The sequence below is a fragment of the Eptesicus fuscus genome, chromosome 14, assembly GCF_027574615.1.
Source record: "Eptesicus fuscus isolate TK198812 chromosome 14, DD_ASM_mEF_20220401, whole genome shotgun sequence".
NCBI lineage: Eukaryota > Metazoa > Chordata > Mammalia > Chiroptera > Vespertilionidae > Eptesicus > Eptesicus fuscus.
The window spans coordinates 14,930,578-14,950,993 of record NC_072486.1 but is presented as its reverse complement, the minus strand read 5'-3'; the positions used below and the strand labels follow the sequence as shown (position 1 = coordinate 14,950,993).

Below are 20,416 nucleotides of genomic sequence, written 5' to 3'. Positions count from 1 at the left end.
ATATGTAAGTATTGTAGTATTAATAATATTAGCTATCAGTTCTTAAGTACCCAGAACATTTTTAGTGTGCCTGTAATATGCCAAAAGTGTCAGATATTGTGCTAAGCATTTACAAAGCTATAGTACCTCAAGAATAACAAGACAATCTTGTAGAGGAGTAATAAAGCTGAAAGACCTAGATTAATAGATATGAAGGGCTATTTTAAATCTATGGTAGCTAAGACAGTGTAGTATCCTATATAATAAAAGCCTAATATGCAAATAGACAGAACGGTGGAAGACTGGTGGAATGACTGGTCACTATGATGCACACTGACCACCAGGGGGCAGATGCTCAATGCAGGAGCTTCCCCCAGCCTGCAGGCCCCAGGCCAACCAAGGCAGGTGCCAGCGGGGACCCCCCAATCACCCTGCCAGTCGCTGTGCAAAGGGAGGCGACCAGTGGGGGGGAGGGGTCTACCAGGGGGTAGGGCCAGTTGGCTAGCGGGAGGCTCCAGGCCAGCCAACGTGGGTGCCAGCAGCCCCCCCGCCCCCAAATCGCCCTGCTGGATGCCCCACAGATCAGCCCTGATTGCCAACCAGGCCTGGGGACCCTATCCATGCATGAATTTTGTCCATCGGGCCGCTACGTAGTGCAATAATAGACAAACTACATAGAACAGTATACAGAATACAAAAACAGACACAAATAATGGTCGCCTGATTTAATGACAAAGACAGCTCTGCAGTGCAACAGAGAAAGGATGGTCTTTTTTAAAAATGCTGATGGGACAACTGGTTAACATACATTAGTCCCCTTATCTGCAGGGGATATGTTCCAAGACGCCCAGTGTATGCCTGAAACTGCAGATAGTACTGAGCCCTATATACACTATGCTTTTTCTGATATATACATACTTATGATAGAGTTTAATTTATATTAGGCACAGTAAGAGATTAATAACAACGACTAATAATAAAATAGAACAGTTACAACAATGTACTGTAATAAAAGTCATATGAATGGTCTCTCTCATAATGTCTTTTGAATTGTTTATTTCTGGAATTTTCCACTTAATATATTTAGACCACAGTTGACTCAGGATAACTGAAACTGTAAAAAGTGAAACCTTCAATAAGGGGTACCACTGTATGGGAAAAATGTACACTGATTCCTACTTGACATCACATACAATTCAGTTCCAATGAAGTATAGATCTAAATATGAAACACAAATGATAAAGATTGTAAGATAAAAGATAGAAAAACACCCACATGACATTGGAGTAAAGATTTCTTAAATAGGGCACAAAAAATCATAAACTGATCACTAAAATTTTTTAAATTATATTCATCAAAAACACCATTAAGAAAGTGAAAAGACAACCATTTAGAGGGAAAAAAAATAAGTGTAAAACATAGAATCTGACAAAGTACTCATATATAGAATATATAAACAATCCTGAAAACTGATGAGAAAAAGACAGTTCCTATAGAAAAAAAATGAGCAAAAATCTACAATTTGCAGGAGAGAATATCCACATTGTCATGAACCAACTGAAAAGTTGTTCAACTTTACCAGTCAAAAGGGAAATGCAAATAAAAGTCACAATATGATAGCACTTTTCTACCAGACAAAGACAGAAATTACTAAGAGTCAGTGAGACTATGGAGTAACCAAAACTCTCCTGCACTTTTGGAGGTTTATAAATTGGGACAACCACTTTGAAAAGCTGTTTGGCAGAACCTTCAAAAGCTAAGCATATGACTCATTAATTCTTCTAGGTATAAAACTAGTAGAATTGTGTACATATGTTCACCAAATAAACATGTATAAGAACCTATTTATTATGGGGAAAAATCTGAAACTACCCAAATGTCAATCAGCATAGGATGGGTAAATAAATTGTGGTATATTTGCACAATAGAATTCAGCAATAAGAATGAATGATTCACAATTATATACAACAAAATAGATGAATCTCAAAAACATAATGTTAAACAAAAACACCCAGTCATAGAAGGTTATATGACTGGGTGTTTTTGTTTAACATTATGTTTCCATTTATATAAAATAACAAAAGAAATCAAAACTAATCTATGCTGTTAGCAGTCAGGATCGTGGTTACCATTGGTGTGTGTGAGCTGGGCAACAGTGATTAGAAGAGAGCCTGAGAGAATCTCAGCTGATCTGTTTCCTAATCTGGGTACTATACATCTGGATCTATTCAGTTTGTGAAAGTGCATTGATCTGTACACTTACGTGTACTTTTCCATATGTATATGATGCTTGTAAAAAAGTTAAAAACATATTACCTTAAATCTGTACCCACCTCATTAAGAAATATCCCCATTCTAGAGATGAAGAAAATGAGAAATAGTGAGTTTAAGTTACTTAGTTACTTTTTAAATTTTGTTAAAATATATTTTTATTGATTTCAGAGAGGAAGGGAGAGGGAGAGAGAGATAGAAACATCAATGATGAGAGAATCATTGATCAGCTGCTTCCTGCACACCCCCTACAGGGGATCAAGCCCACAACCTGGCAGCATGTGCCCTGACCGGGCATTGAACCGGTCAACTCTTGGTGCATGGGATGATGCTCAATCCCCTGAGCCACACTGGTCAGGCTACTTAGTTATTTTTAGTGACTAATAACTAGAGAGCTGTTAGTTGACTCAGATTAAATGGTTTTTAGCTTCCTTTCTAGTTCTAAGATACCATGGTTTTATAAATCCACCAATTTGGAATCTAATTAACTTTATGACTTCCTTATTTTAATTTTCATTGGCCTTCCTAATGTATCAGTGTTTCCAAGTTTCTATATCCAAAGTAACATTCTCTAACATTTAAAATATATGACAAGTAGTTTTCTTGAATATTGAAGAGTTTGTTATTCTATTAATTTTATATTGTTTCTGTATTTATTGTTTTGTAGGCAAGCAAAGGTCGGACTACAATTGTGGTAGCACACAGACTTTCCACTATTCGAACTGCAGATCTGATTGTGACCATAAAAGATGGGGTGGTGGTAGAAAAAGGAACACATGCGGAACTAATGGCAAAACAAAGTTTATATTATTCACTTGCAATGTCACAGGTAATGTTTACGAGACATAATGTTATGTTAGCAGGGTTCTTTTTAACCAGAATCCCAACTCTGCAATTTAATCATTTTAGGACCTTGACTAAGTTATTTAAATTTTTTTGGCCTCAGTTTTCTAATCTCTACTGGGGAAAATAATAGTAACGTATTCATGAATTCCTGTGAGTACTAAATTGATTCATTCATATACAGTGCTTTGAATTATTATTGACATAAATTGTATTATATTATGATTACTAGCATTAGCATTATCCAGTGAAACTTTTCAGAAAAGTTCAAACCATGGAGATTTATGCTGTAGTTATTTGTCTTGAACATGCATGATTATTTGCAGACATATTCATTTAGTGAGTTTCCACATGAAAATGAGAGAAAAACAGATAGAGATACCAAAACTGATTTTGTCTAGCAGCCTTCTCAGGAAAAGAAGTTGTCTTTGTCCTGTTAGAGAACCTTCTTAGAAAAATTTATTATTAGAAGAGGTCAAAATGTTACTTTAAACTTGTCACAAAGTAAATATCTCCTGAAAAAAAGCCAAATAAAAGATTTCTTTCTTAGTACAGAAATTTATAGGGGAGGATAGAAAGTGATAGCACAAAGGAATGTCTGATTAAAGATGTTAGGATAGTATAGGACTGGTTAAAGTTCATTGTACTTTGAAATGACTGATTAACAGTTGTTAAGCTTGTCAAAGAATCAGTGTCCCTGGGAAGCCTTTCATGTGTATATTCTCCTTTGTACCTAAATCTACCTATGTCTTTCATCTCTCCTCCCCACCCTGATCTGGGCCACAATCACCCTGACGAGACTCCTCATTTCTGTCTCACCCCCTTCCTCTCCTCTCTTCTCAGGGAAGTCAAATTTATTTACTCACACCACTCAGATGAGCAGACAATATCTAGCTCCTTTATTTCATTAAAGCTGGTCTCATTTCTCTGAGTAGCAAGAAAAACAAAACTAGACAGAGCATTCTGGTTTAGAACTTCATAATGGAACTGTTTAAATCATGTCCTATGATTTAAACAGTTCCATTAAGTTTAACTTGATATTTTTGGAACTCCTTATTGTTTATGAACTGGCCCCACCACTTTTGCTTTTTAATCAGTTTGGAATCTGCAGCCGTGGCCGGCCTGGAAAGTATTATTCTCCTGAGATCTTCCTGAGGCTCAGGACCAGCCTCACATTTAAGTGCCTAGCTACAAGTTAGAAAATTATCTTTGCGTCATCTCCCTCACTAAGCTCCTTTAACTAAGATCTGCCCCTGCTGGTGGAATAATTGTTTGGGATTAAGGCATTGTTTTCTCCAGTTAATTATACAGATCTTTAGGGAGAGACAGTGTGTGGGGGGGAAGGAACAGTTAAGTCATTGTCACTCACTAACATTTTAGTGTAAGTTGGACTTGCTCTTTATGAAGCCTGAAAACTTCAGCAAGACCTGCATAAGAATATACCACTTTCAATAACAGAGGCAATATTGTTTAGAGGGATGTTTAATAACGTTTCTTTGAATATTTAAGGCATTAGTCTAATGGTACCCTGTATGTTTGTCATTTAAGGATATTAAAAAAGCTGATGAACAGATGGAATCAGTGGCATATTCTGAAAAAAATACTAGTTCAGCAACTCTGTGCTCCATGAATACCATCAAGTCACACTTTACTGACAAGTCTGAGGAATCTACTCAACATAAAGAGGTAATGGTTCAACTGTCAACAAGTTTACCACATGTTCTCCAATGAATTTTTACTTAATCCTTACAATATTTAGAATGCATTTACGATAAAATGTTACTCTAGCACTAAACTTACAAAACATAACTCTTTCCCAAACTTTACTCTAGTATCACCGGGACACTGTAAGGAAAGAGGCCCTTAAATAAGCCGGCACTTTTGTCAGAAGCCATTGTGCAGACAAGACATCCCATGAGAAACTTACATTATTCTTTCTTTCCTATGAGGCAAACTGTGGTTAAAACAGTGCCTCAGGAATTGTGGTACAGATACTACCAGTGATGTTCAAAGTTAATTTGGGTCATATAAAGACCCAGATCCACCCCACTACCAGGACACAGATAAGCACCAGCATGTACAGGATCTAGTCCTCTAATCCCAGGGCACAACCAGAGAGAATGAGGAAAATGTTCCGAGTATGCGTTGAGGCCAAAGTGCATCCTGGGCATGTTAAGAGGCGGGAGGCTGAAATGAGTGAGGTAAATTAGAAATTGAAGAGAGTAGTACTAAGTGGTATGAGATGTACAGAGGGTTACAGCAGGGTGATCTGGACTAGGGGAGAGCCTGGGGGTAGGAGTGGGGAAGCAAGCATGAGAACAAGTACTCCTTGCTCAAGTGAACAAAGCTGTGTGCAGAAGCGTGCAGGCATCAGTGATCTGACTAAAACATAGGCCCGTGCTGTCTGGTCCTCATGGTTACACCTTTACTGGCCAAGCGAAGAGCTGGAGAAAGCACTTGGTATTCAAACACATGAGAAAACAGGCACCTAGCTCTCAGAAAACTGTAGGCAGAACAACAAAGAAAAGAGCTCACCCTGCAGGAGTGTTCTCGGTGAGCCGCCAGAAAGAGCAGGAAGAAAAAGTGGAAGTATTCTATTTTCAGGTTCTGAAATGATATATATTAGTTGAAGATAGACTGTGATGTTAATGGCAGTCAAAGTAAATTTCAGAGCAAAAATATCAGTTTGTCAAGAACTGAAGAGAGAAATAGATAAATTTGCAATTATATTCAGAGATTTCAACACCCCTCTCTTAAATATTGATGGAACAAATAAACAGTAGTTCAATAAAGATAGAAATGGCGTTAATAGTACTGTCAACCGACTTGACCTAATAGACATTTATAAAAGTCTAGACTTATCAATAGAAGAATACACATTCTTTTCAAATGCACTTGAAACATTCACCAAGATAGGCCATATTCTGGACCATAACACAAGTCTCAATAAACTTTTAAAAATTCAGGTAATTCAAAGTATATTACCTGACCAAAATAGAATTAAATAAAAAATCAAGAACAGAAAGTAGATAGGGACTTTGGAAGTTAAATAACTCAGTTTTAAATAATGCATGGATCAAAGAAGAAATCAAAAGAGAAATTCAGTATTTTTAACTGAACGAAATGAAAATTTCAAATGAAGCACAAAAGGATGTTAAGAAATGTATACTACTAAACACCTATATTATATATTAAAAAAGATCTCAAATTAGTAAACTAATAAACTTCCCCCTTAAAAAAACTAAAAGGAAAAGAATGACTGCAAAGAAGAAAAATCCATGAATTCCAAAGCTGGTTCTTTGAGAACATCAATAAACTGAAAAACCTCTGGACTGATTGAGCAAGTAAAACTTAGAAAGAAGACACAAATTACCAATATTAAGAATTAGAGTGATGACATTACCACAGAAACTACAGATATTAAAATAATAATAATACAATCATATGAAAACATTTCTGCCAACAAATACTACAACTCTGATGGAATGGGCAAACTCTTTGAGTATCAAAGCCTACTCAAAAAAATGTAATAGCTTCAATAATATTATATCTATTAAAATGAAATTAAATTTGTAGTTAAAACCTTTTTTATAAAGAAAACTCCATGCCCAGGTGGCTTTACTAGTGAATTATACCAAACAGAAAATTGAAGAGGAAGGAATTCCTATTTTCTGAGAATAACATTTCATACAGTTTAATAGGAGTAAAGAAAAATATACATGTTATTTCCTCTGTGAGTCTTAGCTATCAAAACATGTGGGTTAATTTGTACTTTTTAATGGTAGCAACTGAGTGAAATGCCAAAAGAAGAAGTTGCACAAATAGTAACTTTTAAGCAAGATTCCTTTGTTTTGAGGTCATCACCACTAATATGGGCAGTGAAACCTTTCTAAGAAAAATTATTTCTACTGATTCACCTATTGTATTTGATATTTTACATTATCGGTCTGTTTAAGATGGCTAACTTCTCTAGGTTCCATTATTCTCTCAAACTGGGGTTTTAACCAAGGTATTTTATTTATAGACAGGTCTCCCTGAAGTTTCACTATTAAAAATTTTAAAATTAAACAAGTCTGAATGGCCTTCTGTGGTTCTGGGGACATTGGCTTCTGTTCTAAATGGAACTGTTCATCCAGTATTTTCCATCATCTTTGCAAAAATCATAACTGTAAGTAAAACTAATTTGCTAATAGTTTCAACTATTATAAACAAAGTGTGACCTGAGAGAACAGACCTGTTGTACTCTGATCCAGCAAGAGGAAAATTGGGGTCCCCTCTACTGTGGGATCCATGACAGAAAGGTTAACTAATGCTCTCAGGGAAAAACCAGCCACTATTGTGAAGTTTTTGGCTGGGACTTGTTGACTGGGCAATCAGTAAATAAATTGCTTTGTGTTCTAATTTTGACTCCAGTGCTGTATCAGCATTCCAAAGCATTGAAGCAATAAAATAGACAAATACGACTGCTCTTCTTTCAACTGTTCAGAACAATGGCCATTTTTTATTAACAGCTAGATCAGGGAGAGGAAAAAAGAGTTTTAGATTGTGCTGAGGGACCTAGGAAAGTTGATGGGTTCAAGGATTTTACTAGCGCTATGTTAAGTTTTCAGTCTCCCATATTTGCAGTCATGCCTTATCAACATAGATGCCAATACGTACATGTATAATTACCAATTTTAGGTACAATTTCTAGGGACATGTGCAAAGTTTTCATATTGCAGGTAGTGCTCTAAATAGAGGAATACTAAGAAATCTGACTTATTGAAAATTATTGGTAATAATTCAAACTGATAGTTTCTTTGACAATATACTGTGAAAATAGTAACAGGTAGAGGACTCATTTGTCTGATTTTATAAATACATAGCTTAAGTGAGAGAATTAACAGCAAATTATGCTTTTATCCCATTTAATAAACATAGAGGATAAAACAAGGTACACCTTATTATGTTGAAATTCATTTTTTAAATCCTGATGAATAGACATTTTAATTTTTTTCTCTCTTTCGTATTTTCTTCCAATCACCTGATTTTTAAAAATCTATTCTTTTTCAGATGTTTGAAAAAGATGATAAAACCACATTAAAGCGTGACGCAGAAATTTATTCCATGGTATTTATCATTTTGGGTGTTATTTGCTTTGTCAGTTATTTCATTCAGGTAAGATTTCAATGAATTAAACACGCTTTAATGTGATTACTTATTTATGTTATCTTCTCTATTTGAGATAAGAATAATAGCTAAATGTAATAACTAAATAAAATATAAATAAGTAAATATAGTAACTGTTACAAAGAAATGGAAAAGAGTTAAGAATAAATGTAGATTTTCTTTTTGTTTTCCAGGGATTCTTTTATGGCAGAGCAGGGGAAATTTTGACCATGAGATTAAGGCACTTGGCATTTAAAACCATGCTATATCAGGTCAGTGTTTAGTTGATTTTTTATTTTATTTTATTTAAAATGTGCTTTTAAATATTCTAGCTTTGGGTATTTCTTCAAATCAATTTCTTGACATAACCTTTCTTTTGCTCATTTAAAAACATGCTTTTTGTGTTCCAAGTGGCATCTGATGTCAGAATTCTTATAGTATATTTCTGTAAGAGAAGCAAGTTCAAAATTGTATACAAAAATACAACTTATAGAAAGCAGGGTTTAGAGTCTGCTCCTCATTCCTTGCATATTTCTTGACAAATCTTTATTTAATGTATAATGTAGTGTTCTAGGATCAGAATGGAAACTCAAATTAAAACTGAAAAGGAAAGTTAAGAGCTACAATATCTTGAATAACATATCCCCTTGTTCTCACCCATGTGCACAGCTTAAGTTTTTTCACTTCATACTTTTTTTTTTAAATCTTTATTGTTGAGAGTATTACAGATGTACCCCTTTTCTCTCCCATTGCCCCCCTCCACCCAGTTTCTACCTTGCCCCAAGCCTTCACGACCTTTTGTCTCTGTCCAGTGGTAATGCATATATGCATAAACTAAACAAACAAGGAATCTAATGAACAAAATAAACTGATGAATAAATAGAACCAGAGGCATGGAAACAATCACTTCATATTTCTTAAAGCAGCCAATTTCTCCTTCCTCAGAAGAGTTCTGAATTCAGATAACATCAGTCTAGCTGGCAGATCGGCCTGCTGAACACTGGTGATCAATCACACTTGTGAAATAAATAAAACTAGGTGGATTAAGTAATGATCTTGAGAAGTAAGTCTTGGGGGCAAATGATAGGAATGTCTCTGTTTGGCACCTCAAAAATTCTTTCAGGAGGCTGAGGTGTATTGGGTTACCCTGAAAGCAGTAATCACTGGGAGCCCTTCACCACACTTTCTGTCACCAGAACTCACTGTGCAGGAACAAATAGCTTCCTGCCGGGTCATTTCTTTTCAGAAATAGAGTTTCTGTCACTCCAGCCAAGTCATCAAAACCAGATTTTACATCTTGTGACTTTTAGCAGTAGCGTTTGAAGGGCTGCTGTATAACAAAACTCCTTCACTTTTGTGCACTTAGGGAACTAGGAGATACAAAATGCAGCAAAACAAATGGGAGGTTTCCCAGAGCAACCTGATGCTCTAAAGCAGTTGGTGCCTGACACCCCCTCTGCTCAAAAACGTCCAGAAACTGGAGACTCTCCTTAATCCAGAAAAAGGAAAATCTAAGGGATCATAAAACCATATAGTGCCTGCATGTCTGGCTCATGTCAAACTTGGTACTTTAGTTTTGCTTTTGTTTTTTTTTATTTTTGAACGCAATGTCTTTACTGCAAATTTCTGATGATATAAGGTGGAGTTTTAATTAACTAATACTATGTTTCACACTAGTTGACAACATTTGCTCATTTTTGTTTTTTCTTTATGATTTATGTTTTTTCATATTCAAGGATTTTCAGTTTCTGGAAATTTTTTAAAATGTTCCCTGATTGAATGTTTTAAACAAAAGAGTATACATTTTAACCTTTAAAGCATTACTTTGAAATTCCTCTATAGAGGTTTACAGTATGCTTTTAGTAGAAGAGTCTCAAGGTCACAAGCCACTTCAACTTGTAGATATTATTTTTTTAAATATATTTTATTGATTTTTTTTTTTACAGAGAGGAAGGGAGAGAGAGAGAGAGTTAGAAACATCGATGAGAGAAAAACATTGATCAGCTGCCTCCTGCACACCTTCGACTGGGGATGTGCCCGCAACCAAGGTACATGCCCTCGACCGGAATCAAACCTGGGACCCTTCAGTCTACAGGCTGACGCTCTATCCACTGAGCCAAACCGGTTAGGGCAACTTGTAGATATTATTAATCCAATATCCTGATTGTTAGTAATAGACACTGATGCTTTGCCTAGCACTAGCCTTGTGAACATAAGGACAGTAACATTCATGGATAAAGTAGCTTCTGCCAATAAGAATGCACCAATCTCTAAGCCATAAACTCTGGTCCTTCAAAAAACATGCATGTACAAAGATACACACAGAATCTCTATGTTATTCATGTTTTTAAAATTCCCTCGTAAATTTAACTCAGCCCTCTCAGCTTAGTGTTTGTTTTCCCTTTTCATCCTTCAGCATTCTTTTTGCTTCTTATCTTGTGTGTGTGTGTGTGTGTGTGTGTGTGTGTGTGTGTGTGTGTGTGTAATTGGAAGAAAAGAAAATAATAGTAATTTGGGTTTCTTTATAAATATCTTTCCCAATTTCACTTTTGTCTACAGTGAGGGAAGCTCCTAATGTTCAGTTTTGCCTAACTCTTATTACCTGGTTTTTGTCCCAAGTTAAGACTTTCTAAGGCTTAGAAAGCATGCTGAGACTTGCAGTGCTTTTTATAACCGTTTTGAAACCTCATTTGAGGTAGAGGTATTTATGGAATCAGGTGTGTCTTTTTATAGTTATAAAATCCATATTTTATTTGATTACCTGTGCTCCTTCCAGTTAAAAAGAATGTTCTAATTGTTGCTGACTTTAGTGGTTGTAAATAATTCATTGCTAATTGTGTTCCAAAGCTAAATTTATACAGAGTGTCCCCAAAAATGTGTATACACTTTCACAACTGAGAGCTCAATTTTGAAAATGAAATGTATTTTTTAAAAATAGGTATTTTATTGATTTTTTACAGAGAGGAAGGGAGAGGGATAGAGAGCTAGAAACATCAATGAGAGGGAAACATCGATCAGCTGCCTCCTGCACACCCCCTACTGGTGATGTGCCCGCAACCAAGGTACATGCCTTTGATCAGAATCGAACCCAGGACCCTTCAGTCTGCAGGCCGATGCTCTATTCACTGAGCCAAACCGGTCAGGGCATGAAATGTATTTTAATAAACACTGCCTTTATAATTATTCAAAGTGTGTATATATTTTTTTGGGACACCCTATATTTCTTAATGATAAATATTGACCTATAAATCTATTGGGCTTTTTAACAGATTTATTTTGGCCCATTACTCTCTAAATTAGATTGGCTAAGTCTTCTGTGGGAGTGTCTCTAAATCGTAAGATGATGGCATTAACTGGTGATCCCTAAGGGATCTCAAAGGGCTAATTCTAAAAGTATTTGAGGTAACAAGTACTGAAACAGGAGAAATAAGTAATGAAACTCAACTATAATACTTCAGTTAGATGGGAGGTACTTGTTTAAAATCTCTAGTTGCCTAAGTTCAAATCCTAGCCTCAGCACTGGCCAGCTGTGTAGCCTGGGGCAAGTCATATTTAAGCTCTCTGTACCTCAGTTTCCTCATTTATAAAATATGGATAATAATATCTACCTCACAGAGGTGTGATAATTAAATGAAAAAGTACATACCAAGTACATACATAGTGTTATTTATTTCTAGTAAATTTTTTGGCAGGAAAAAAGTGGATTTGCTAGTATAAAAAAAAAACTGATAGCCTTACTTATTTTACCATCAGAAATAGAAGGAGCAAGCTCATTTTTACTCAACACCAGCTATGTTCTAGAAACTCTAAGCGTTTGAGCATATATTGCCTATGCTGGAAAACAAACCCTAGAGTGTACAGCTGCTGACTTGAAAAGCAATTCTGTACATCTTGCTGATTGAACACAAGATAATGACTAAGACTAGTCACATATGTATCCTACGCTTTGTGTTACTATAGAATCAAGAATGGAATATTCAGTAATGAATTCTCTTTCTACATTTTAACATCCTATTGTATATAAAAATTCTCTATGCAACTCATGTCATATTGCAATATAAAAATACCGTACTTTCCGGCGTATAAGACGACTTTTTAACCCAGGAAAATCTTCTCAAAAGTCGGGGGTTTTATATGCTGGAAAATACGGTAGGTTAGAAAAATCTCTGACAATGTATATCAGATTGCTTAAAACCCAAATATCATATTTTCCGGCATATAAGACCCCCGACTTTTGAGATTTTCCTGGGTTAAAAAGTCGTCTTATACGCCGGAAAATACGGTAATTAGAAAATGTACAGTATATCTTAAATTGTTTGTGTCTACAATAAAAAACAGGCAATGTCTTACAGTTCAAGAGTACTGTAGTATTACTGTTGCTGATGTGAGTTCCCAATATGTTAGGCTCTTGACTGGGGTTGTTTTCAAAGTGACTGTGTAGTGCAGATCATGATCTCCATAGGATGCCCTCTGGGTATCTAGGACCCTAAACTCTTTGGGACACTTTCCCAATTCAGGGGCTTAGACAGTAGTGCTGTCATGCCAGGGTTGTACACACTCTGGCTCCTGCCTTATTCCCTCTTGGGAGCTTTATTCTCACGTGACTTCATGATTACTGCATAGCCTTCTATCTGTTATGCTTTTGTTTCGTTAGTTGGCAGAAATCTGTATGTAACCTAGGCATCAGGTTCCTGGCTGGGTTGTTGTAAGCCCAGTCATTTAACTCACTAAAAACAAATCATTTTTCAGAGACAGTCTCCTGTAGTTTTAACCCACAAGAGATACGTGGTTTGAGTGAGTGGGAGGAAACACTCAATAGCTAATAAAATCAGAATTCCTTGGGTTGAAAAGTTCTAAGTGCTGTCTCTATTTGCTGTTGAAAATGAAATTGGTTATAACATGTTGCTTTTATAGCTTATATTTTTTACCTGTCTCCTTCTTCAGACTGCATGCTTCTTGGCTGCAGGGGTTTCATAGCAGCCTTTCTGCCTCCTTAGCTTCTCACAATGGCCAGTGCTTGTAAAATGTAGGGGGTAATATGAAGTGTCAGAGAAAGCCTTGCTTATGTGGGTCCTACAGAGAAAAAGATAGACTTTTTATTACTAATTGGTTTAAGTAGAAAGATCTGGAAATATTTCTAAATTCTGTGGTGCATTACCTTGCTTTTTAAATAGGGTCTGCTCTCCACAAATTACTTGTGGAGTAAAATTACAAATTACTTGGTGGCTCAAACTAATCATTTTTAACATTGATTATTCTAACAATACTAGAGGCCCAATGCACAAATTCGTGCACCAGTGGGGTCCCTCAGCCTGGCCTACAGGATCAGGCTGAAACTGGCTCTCCGACATCCCCTGAGGGGTCCCGGATTGTGAGAGGGTGCAGGCCAGGCTGAGGAACCCCACCGGTGCACAGTCGGGGCCAGGGAGGGACGCAGGAGGTTGGCCAGCCAGAGGGAGGGACCGCGGGAGGGCTTCAGGGCATGTCCGACCCATCTAGCTCAGTCCTGATCAGCCAGAGCCCAGCAGCAAGCTAACCTACCAGTCGGAGCATCTGCCCCCTGGTGGTCAGTGCACGTCATAGCGACCAGTTGAGCAGCCTTAGCATATCATTAGCATATTACGCTTTGATTGGTTGAACGGGTGACTGGACACTTAGCATATTAGGCTTTTATCATATAGGATTGTAGCATGGCAATAAGTCCAAGCTGTTGGACTTAATTTTTCAGTTTATATCTAAGTATAGATCATTGTGAAATAAGAAACAAAAGTCATTTGATCTATGATATTTGCAAAAATTAAGGACCTGTGAGTGAGGAGGCAGGTAAATGCCTTGTGACATATTACAGCAAAATAATAACTCAGAGAATCTTTTTGATACTTGTATGTTAATTCCCTTTTTTCTCTAGGATATTTCCTGGTTTGATGATAAGGAAAACAATACAGGAGCCTTGACAACAATATTAGCCACAGATATAGCACAAATTCAAGGAGTATGTATATTGCTTTTATTTTTTTAAATGGCATATGTATGTGGTATGCATGTATGTACATGTGTGTGTGCATATATGTGAGCTATACTGAGATGACCCACGTCTTTAAGGAGAACAGGTAAGTCCCAGGGCTAAAAAGAGATCTCAGTAAAAGATGTAAGGAAGTTTTAATAAAAGAAGAAAGTTTAGCCCAGCCAGTGTGGCTCAGTGGTTGAGTGCCAACTCATGAGCCAGAAGGTCACAGTTTGATTCCCAGTCAGGGCACATGCCTGGGTTGCGAGCTCGATCCCCAGTAGGAGGCATGCAGGAGGCAACTGATTGATGATTCTCTCTCATCATTGATGTTTCTACCTCCCTCTCCCTCTCCCTTTCTCTCTCTGAAATCAATAAAAACATTTTTTTAATTTAAAAAGAACATTTAGTTTTTTCTGCCCCCCAATAAATAAGATCTTATTTACCATAATATCTAACAAGTTAGATTCATGTGTACATCTGGAAATGATTCTGTACTAGTTGTTATACAGATCAAGTTAGAGATATGTGTAATAATGACTGGTCATGTTACGCATAAACAAAATATTTATGCACCATATTCAAAATTGATGACAGAATGACCAGTATAATATATGTCAAAGTGATGCTTAAATAAGTATGGGGAGTACAGTAGTATGGAAGAGATAAATAATAATTTATTAATTTTCTTCCAGTTATTTTAAGAAAATTAAACTTTGATCACAAGTGGGATTTCAACTATGATTGAGAAAATGAGTCCAAAACAAGCTTTCACACTTTTAACTTAAATGAGGTAAAGCTTCTAATCTCTTTGTTAAAACAAGAAGTCTAGCAGTTATAGTCTCATTTTTCCTTATCATCAATGTGGGAGAAAAGGAAAGTTAATGATGCACCTCTCTCAGAATGACAGGAAATCTTAAAAGTATTTTTATTTACAAACTAGAGGCCCGGTGCATGAAATTCGTGCACGGGGGGGGCGGGGTGTCCCTCAGCCCAGCCTGCACCCTCTCCAATCTGGGACCATTTGAGGGATGTCCAACCGCCCATTTAGGCCCAATCCCGGTGGGGTCCCTCAGCCTGGCCTACAGGATCAGGCTGAAACTGGCTCTCCGATATCCCCCGAGGGGTCCCGGATTGTGAGAGGGTGCAGGCCAGACTAAGGGACCCCACCGGTACACAATCGGGCCTGGTCGCCTCCAATTGCCCTCCCCTGCAGGCGGTCGGACATCCCTAAACGGGCGGTCGGACATCCCTCTCACAATCCAGAACTGCTGGCTCCCAACTGCTCACCTGCCTGCCTGGTTGCCCCTGACCGCTTCTGCCTGCTAGCCTGATCACCCCCTAAGCACTCCCCTGCCAGCCTGATCGACGCCTAACTGCTCCCTGACCGGCCCAATTGCCCCTAACTGCCCTCCCCTATAGGCCTAGTCACCCCTAACTGCCCTCCCTGCTGGCCTGATCACCCACAACTGCCCTTCCCTGCAGGCCTTGGTCCCCCCCAGCTTCCCTCCCCTGCAGTCCTGGTGTCCCCCAACTGCCCTCCCCTGCTAACCTGGTCTCCCCCAACTGCCCTCCTCTGCTGGCCCAGTCACCCCTAACTGCCCTCCCTTCCTGGCCTGATCACCCACAACTGCCCTCCCCTGCAGGCCTGGTCCCCCCCCCAACTGCCCTCCCTTCCTGGCCTAGTCCCCCCCAACTGTCCTCCCCTGCAGGCCTGGGTCCCCCCCCCCCCCAACTGCCCTCCCTTCCTGGCCTGATCCCCCCCAACTGTCCTCTCCTGCAGGCCTGGGTCCCCCCCCCCCCCCCAACTGCCCTCCCTTCCTGGCCTGGTCTCCCCCAACTGCCCTCCTCTGCTGGCCTGGTCACTCCTAACTGCCCACAACTGCCCTCCCCTGCAGGCCATCTTGTGGCGGCCATCTTGTGTCCACATGGTGGCAGCCATCTTTGACCACATGGGGGCAGCCATCTTGTGTCTTGGAGTGATTGTCAATTTGCATATTACTCTTTTATTAGATAGGATATTAAAATGTCAATTATAGCATTGCTACCAGAGCAACAAATTATCAGCTGAAACAGCCCATCAAAATTGCATTTTATGGAGGCTATTTCCACAGGATATAGCCATTATTCTAACTTATGTAACTTCTGCAAGACTTTGTTCAATATATAGATACAAGGGCAGATTTCTATTACCAGAGAATAGAACAAGTTGGTTACAGCTGTGAGTATTCCAATATATCCATATTGGTTTGGAAAAGTATTTTAATCATATAGAAAGAGCTCAAGAGGAAAGGGACATCACCTTTATCTTTTCCTGAAACTCTTTTTGATAATTTTGAAGTCAAGGCTCTAAATTTCATTAGATAGTATTTAAATATTAAGATAGGGTTGAGTAGTTAAATTTTACTGGCATAGTGGGGAAAATGATAGAATTTCACTTACTAAAGTAATGGGCATAGCATTAATAGCACAAATAGAATTACGTAAATGACAATGTCTTTTTTTAGAAATTCCAGGGTTTAACTCTTTAGACAGAAATATCATTCTCTATAATTCCATTTGAATCCCCATTCTACACAATTTGCTGTTTTCTTCTTTACTGTGGGAATATGTTTTTCTTACTGTCTATCATTTAGATCTTTTAAGAATTCAGTGAAAAGGCATTCTTACTGGCAGCTGTATTTTATATGTGAGCCATCTTCTCTTTTAGCAAGTATTTACTTTAACAAAAGAACAGATTAGGATTGAAAGACCAACATTATTTTCCTTAAATTCCTTAGTTGTTTCTAATAAATAGTGTTGTCTCTCATCAAGAGAAATTAATGAGAATATGTGTGAGCCTAATTCCTTATAAGCATCTGACTAATACAATTTGATCACTTGAAACTTTGTTGCAATTGTAAATGTTGGTCTCATAACAACTTTTGGACAGGTCATTTTCATTGAATGAGAAGAAGTAGCTAAAGAAAAAATGGTTGAAATACTGATGGTAGATTTTTAAATTGTTGAATTTAAAAAGCAAAACAGCCAATGAAGGATTTCAAGAGTGAGACTATGTCTACTAGCATGTAATTCAAATAAGGCCTTGCTTTGCCATATAAAGATAAATTCATATCTAACTTGAATGGATACTCTTTTTATCTAAGGAAGAATTATTTATCAGTCCTATTTGTCCACTATTTCTTTTCTCACAAAGACACACTACCCTATGGGATAATTCAGGGTCATATTTCCTATCATAGCAATTTAAGACATATTCATCTCAGTTTCTTCATCATGTAATTTTAGTTATATTTTATTTTATCAAATGTGTTAGGATGAATGTTGATAAAATAGTTCCTTAATAATAATAAATATTATTTTGAAATCTTTACTAATAACCAAAAAATATATGCCCCTGGCCATTTTTAGAAACTCTGATACTTTGAGAGCCATGAAAAAGACATGTTAGTAAAATAAAGTCATAGGACAACATGATTCCTGAAATAGTTCAATAAATACAACTAATTTAGCTGGTATTATTTCAGCCTGAGGTCATGTTGTATTACCATTGTATCTGTCAACAGACTATTTTCTATGTAAAATGTAGCTTTACTAAAGGTATAAGGCCATTTTAGATCCTTTGGAAGACTAGATTCCACAAAATTACAAAGATATTATTTCTGCATCAACCAAAAGTCTTATCTCGTTTTTGTCCACAAAAAAGTGTATTATTGACACTACAGTGTACACTTGATGTAATACTGACAGACACAAATATTAATTATAAGAATTCTTCTCATCATAAATATGATTATACTGCCCAAAGAAATAAAAAAAAAACACCTCATTAATTCCAAAAGCCCAACGAATTGATTAGGTATAACTAGGTTATCATTACATGGACAATAGTGACCTCATTTCTTGACTTAACTTTTTGACATAGGAAATGTATAAAACAGCTTGTCATTATTTGTGATTCAAAGAATGTTAGAATGGGAGAAGGCAATGGAGGGGAAAACGGGACATATGTAATACTTTCAACAATAAGGATTTTTTTTAATGTATCTTTATTGATTTCATAGAGGAAGGGAGAGGGAGAGATAGAAACATCAATGATGAGAGAAAATCATTGATTGGCTGCCTCCTGCACATCGCCCACTAGGGATCAAGCCTGCAACCTAGGCATGTGCCCTTGACCAGAATCGAACCTGGGACCCTTCAGTCCGCAGGCTGATGCTCTATCCACTGAGCCAAACCAGCTAGGGCTACAACAATAAATATTTATTTAAAAATGTTACTAATCATCAAAATAACTTTAGTATAAGTGTGGCATATAATCAAAATGACTCTATCATAGCATAAATTAGACATATAATTTTTGTTTTGCCTTCATTTAGAGGCATTATCAAGTCTACAGCAGCAGAAGCTAATATCCAAAGCCATAATGGTTACAGGTGATTCTTCTTGTAAAGAAAAATTTTAATCTCAGCTCTGAACTCAAAATATTGCAATGAAACTATCAGTGCTAACCCCTCGAACTGTTGTGTGATAAGGCAAGTAAGGATAGTCAGCTTCTGTTTTTGACAAAAATGGAAATAAAGATGGTTAAGTTTATAAGAGCAAATGAACATCATCATCAAATTGGTCCAATAATGTGTGATAAATTCAATAATTTTCCACTAAATAGTTGCTGATGAATAATATACTGAATAACAATATTAAACACCTTATATTTTTACATATATTTGTCCAACTAAGTCTTTTTTGTGCTCTACAAATATTTTTCATCACCATCAATTATAATACATCTTAGCAGATTCCACTTCAGGTGTACTGACTTAGTTTTTTCTCAACTTCTTTGAAAATATTCTCACCTGTAGTTGTTCCATGCAGATTACTCATTGAAGTTAACTTTTCAGTCACTTCAAACTCAGCATTGGCTCCTCAAAAACCCACAATTGAGCAATATCAGTAACATATGTCAGCCCATCAAGAGCCAGGTAAAGCTAATCAAAATAATCCACCTTGGTTTTTAATTGACTATTGTTATTGCTGACAAAGTTCTCAGCTTTTTGAGCAACTTTTCTCACCAAAACACTAATTGTCTGATGTAAGTTTGTGCTTTCTAAACAAATTTTTTTCCACTGCAGCAAACATGATTTAACTAACTCACTATCCATAAATGACTTTATTTGCTTAGCTAACAAATGAGCCACTCAGAAACTTAATTTCAGCCTCATTTTCACTTTTTAGTTTTATGAAGAAATTATGCTAAGATGAGATACTTCACTTAAATTTTCTAATTTTTCTGAGTGTTGCTTTTCTATGAATTAGAAATATTGTGATGAGTGCTTAGTCTGGTAATGTTGATGTATTTTGTACATTTTTAGTACTATATAATGTCATGGCATCATAAACACAATGCTATGGCATCTAATTATAACACAAAGTAACCCACAGTCTATTGTTCCTTAAAAGCAGGACATTCAAAGTCTTTTCTCTTCCTTTCTTGTTTTTAGATGTTGAACATGCACTAGTAATTTTTTAAAATTAGGATAAAATGTCAGTATAGCAATACATGTGGCACTCAACATGCTGTCAAACTGTAATCACCTCACAGATTGGTCACACGCTGAGCAGCAGTACAAAGTAAGGAGAGTGACACATAAGGTTTCTCTAGCAACTACTCAACTCCATCATTATAGCACTAAGACAGTCACAGGCAATAGGTTCCAGTGAAAGTTTATTCCTAGACACTGAAATTTTCATTTGTAGAATTTGATGTGGGTCTTTCTGATATCTGCATTATCTCTTAACTTTGAAATATATATTATCTATATATATAAAAGCCTAAGCGACCGAACAACTGAACGACCAGTTGACCAGTTGCTATGACACGCACTGACCACCAGGGGACAGATGCTCAACACACAGGATGGGGCTCCCTCCTGTCTGGATCGGGCCTGTGGGGATCAGGCTGAATCCGGCTATCCGACATCCCCTGAGGGGTCCCAGATTGCAAGAGGGCGCAGGCCAAGCTGAGGGACCCCAACTGTGCATGAATTCATGCACTGGGCCTCTAGTACAATACTAATAACTTTTAACATCATTGTCTGCTAGGTCTAACATTTGTGTCAATTCTGGATCAGTTTTAATTAATTTATTTTTATGCTCATTGTGGGTTTTATT

The 20,416-nt window shown here is 37.1% G+C and overlaps 1 protein-coding gene across 1 annotated transcript in view; it reads left to right on the top strand.

Annotated features, from left to right (window-relative positions):
* ABCB5 (ATP binding cassette subfamily B member 5) overlaps positions 1–20,416 on the top strand; it is an 83,976-nt gene that overhangs the window by 39,587 nt on the left and 23,973 nt on the right. The window contains exons 14-19 of the mRNA XM_008148273.3: positions 2,918–3,079; positions 4,642–4,779; positions 7,118–7,261; positions 8,146–8,250; positions 8,436–8,513; positions 14,150–14,233. Of these exons, the coding sequence (XP_008146495.2) occupies positions 2,918–3,079; positions 4,642–4,779; positions 7,118–7,261; positions 8,146–8,250; positions 8,436–8,513; positions 14,150–14,233 (711 nt within the window). The remainder of the gene's footprint in view (positions 1–2,917; positions 3,080–4,641; positions 4,780–7,117; positions 7,262–8,145; positions 8,251–8,435; positions 8,514–14,149; positions 14,234–20,416) is intronic.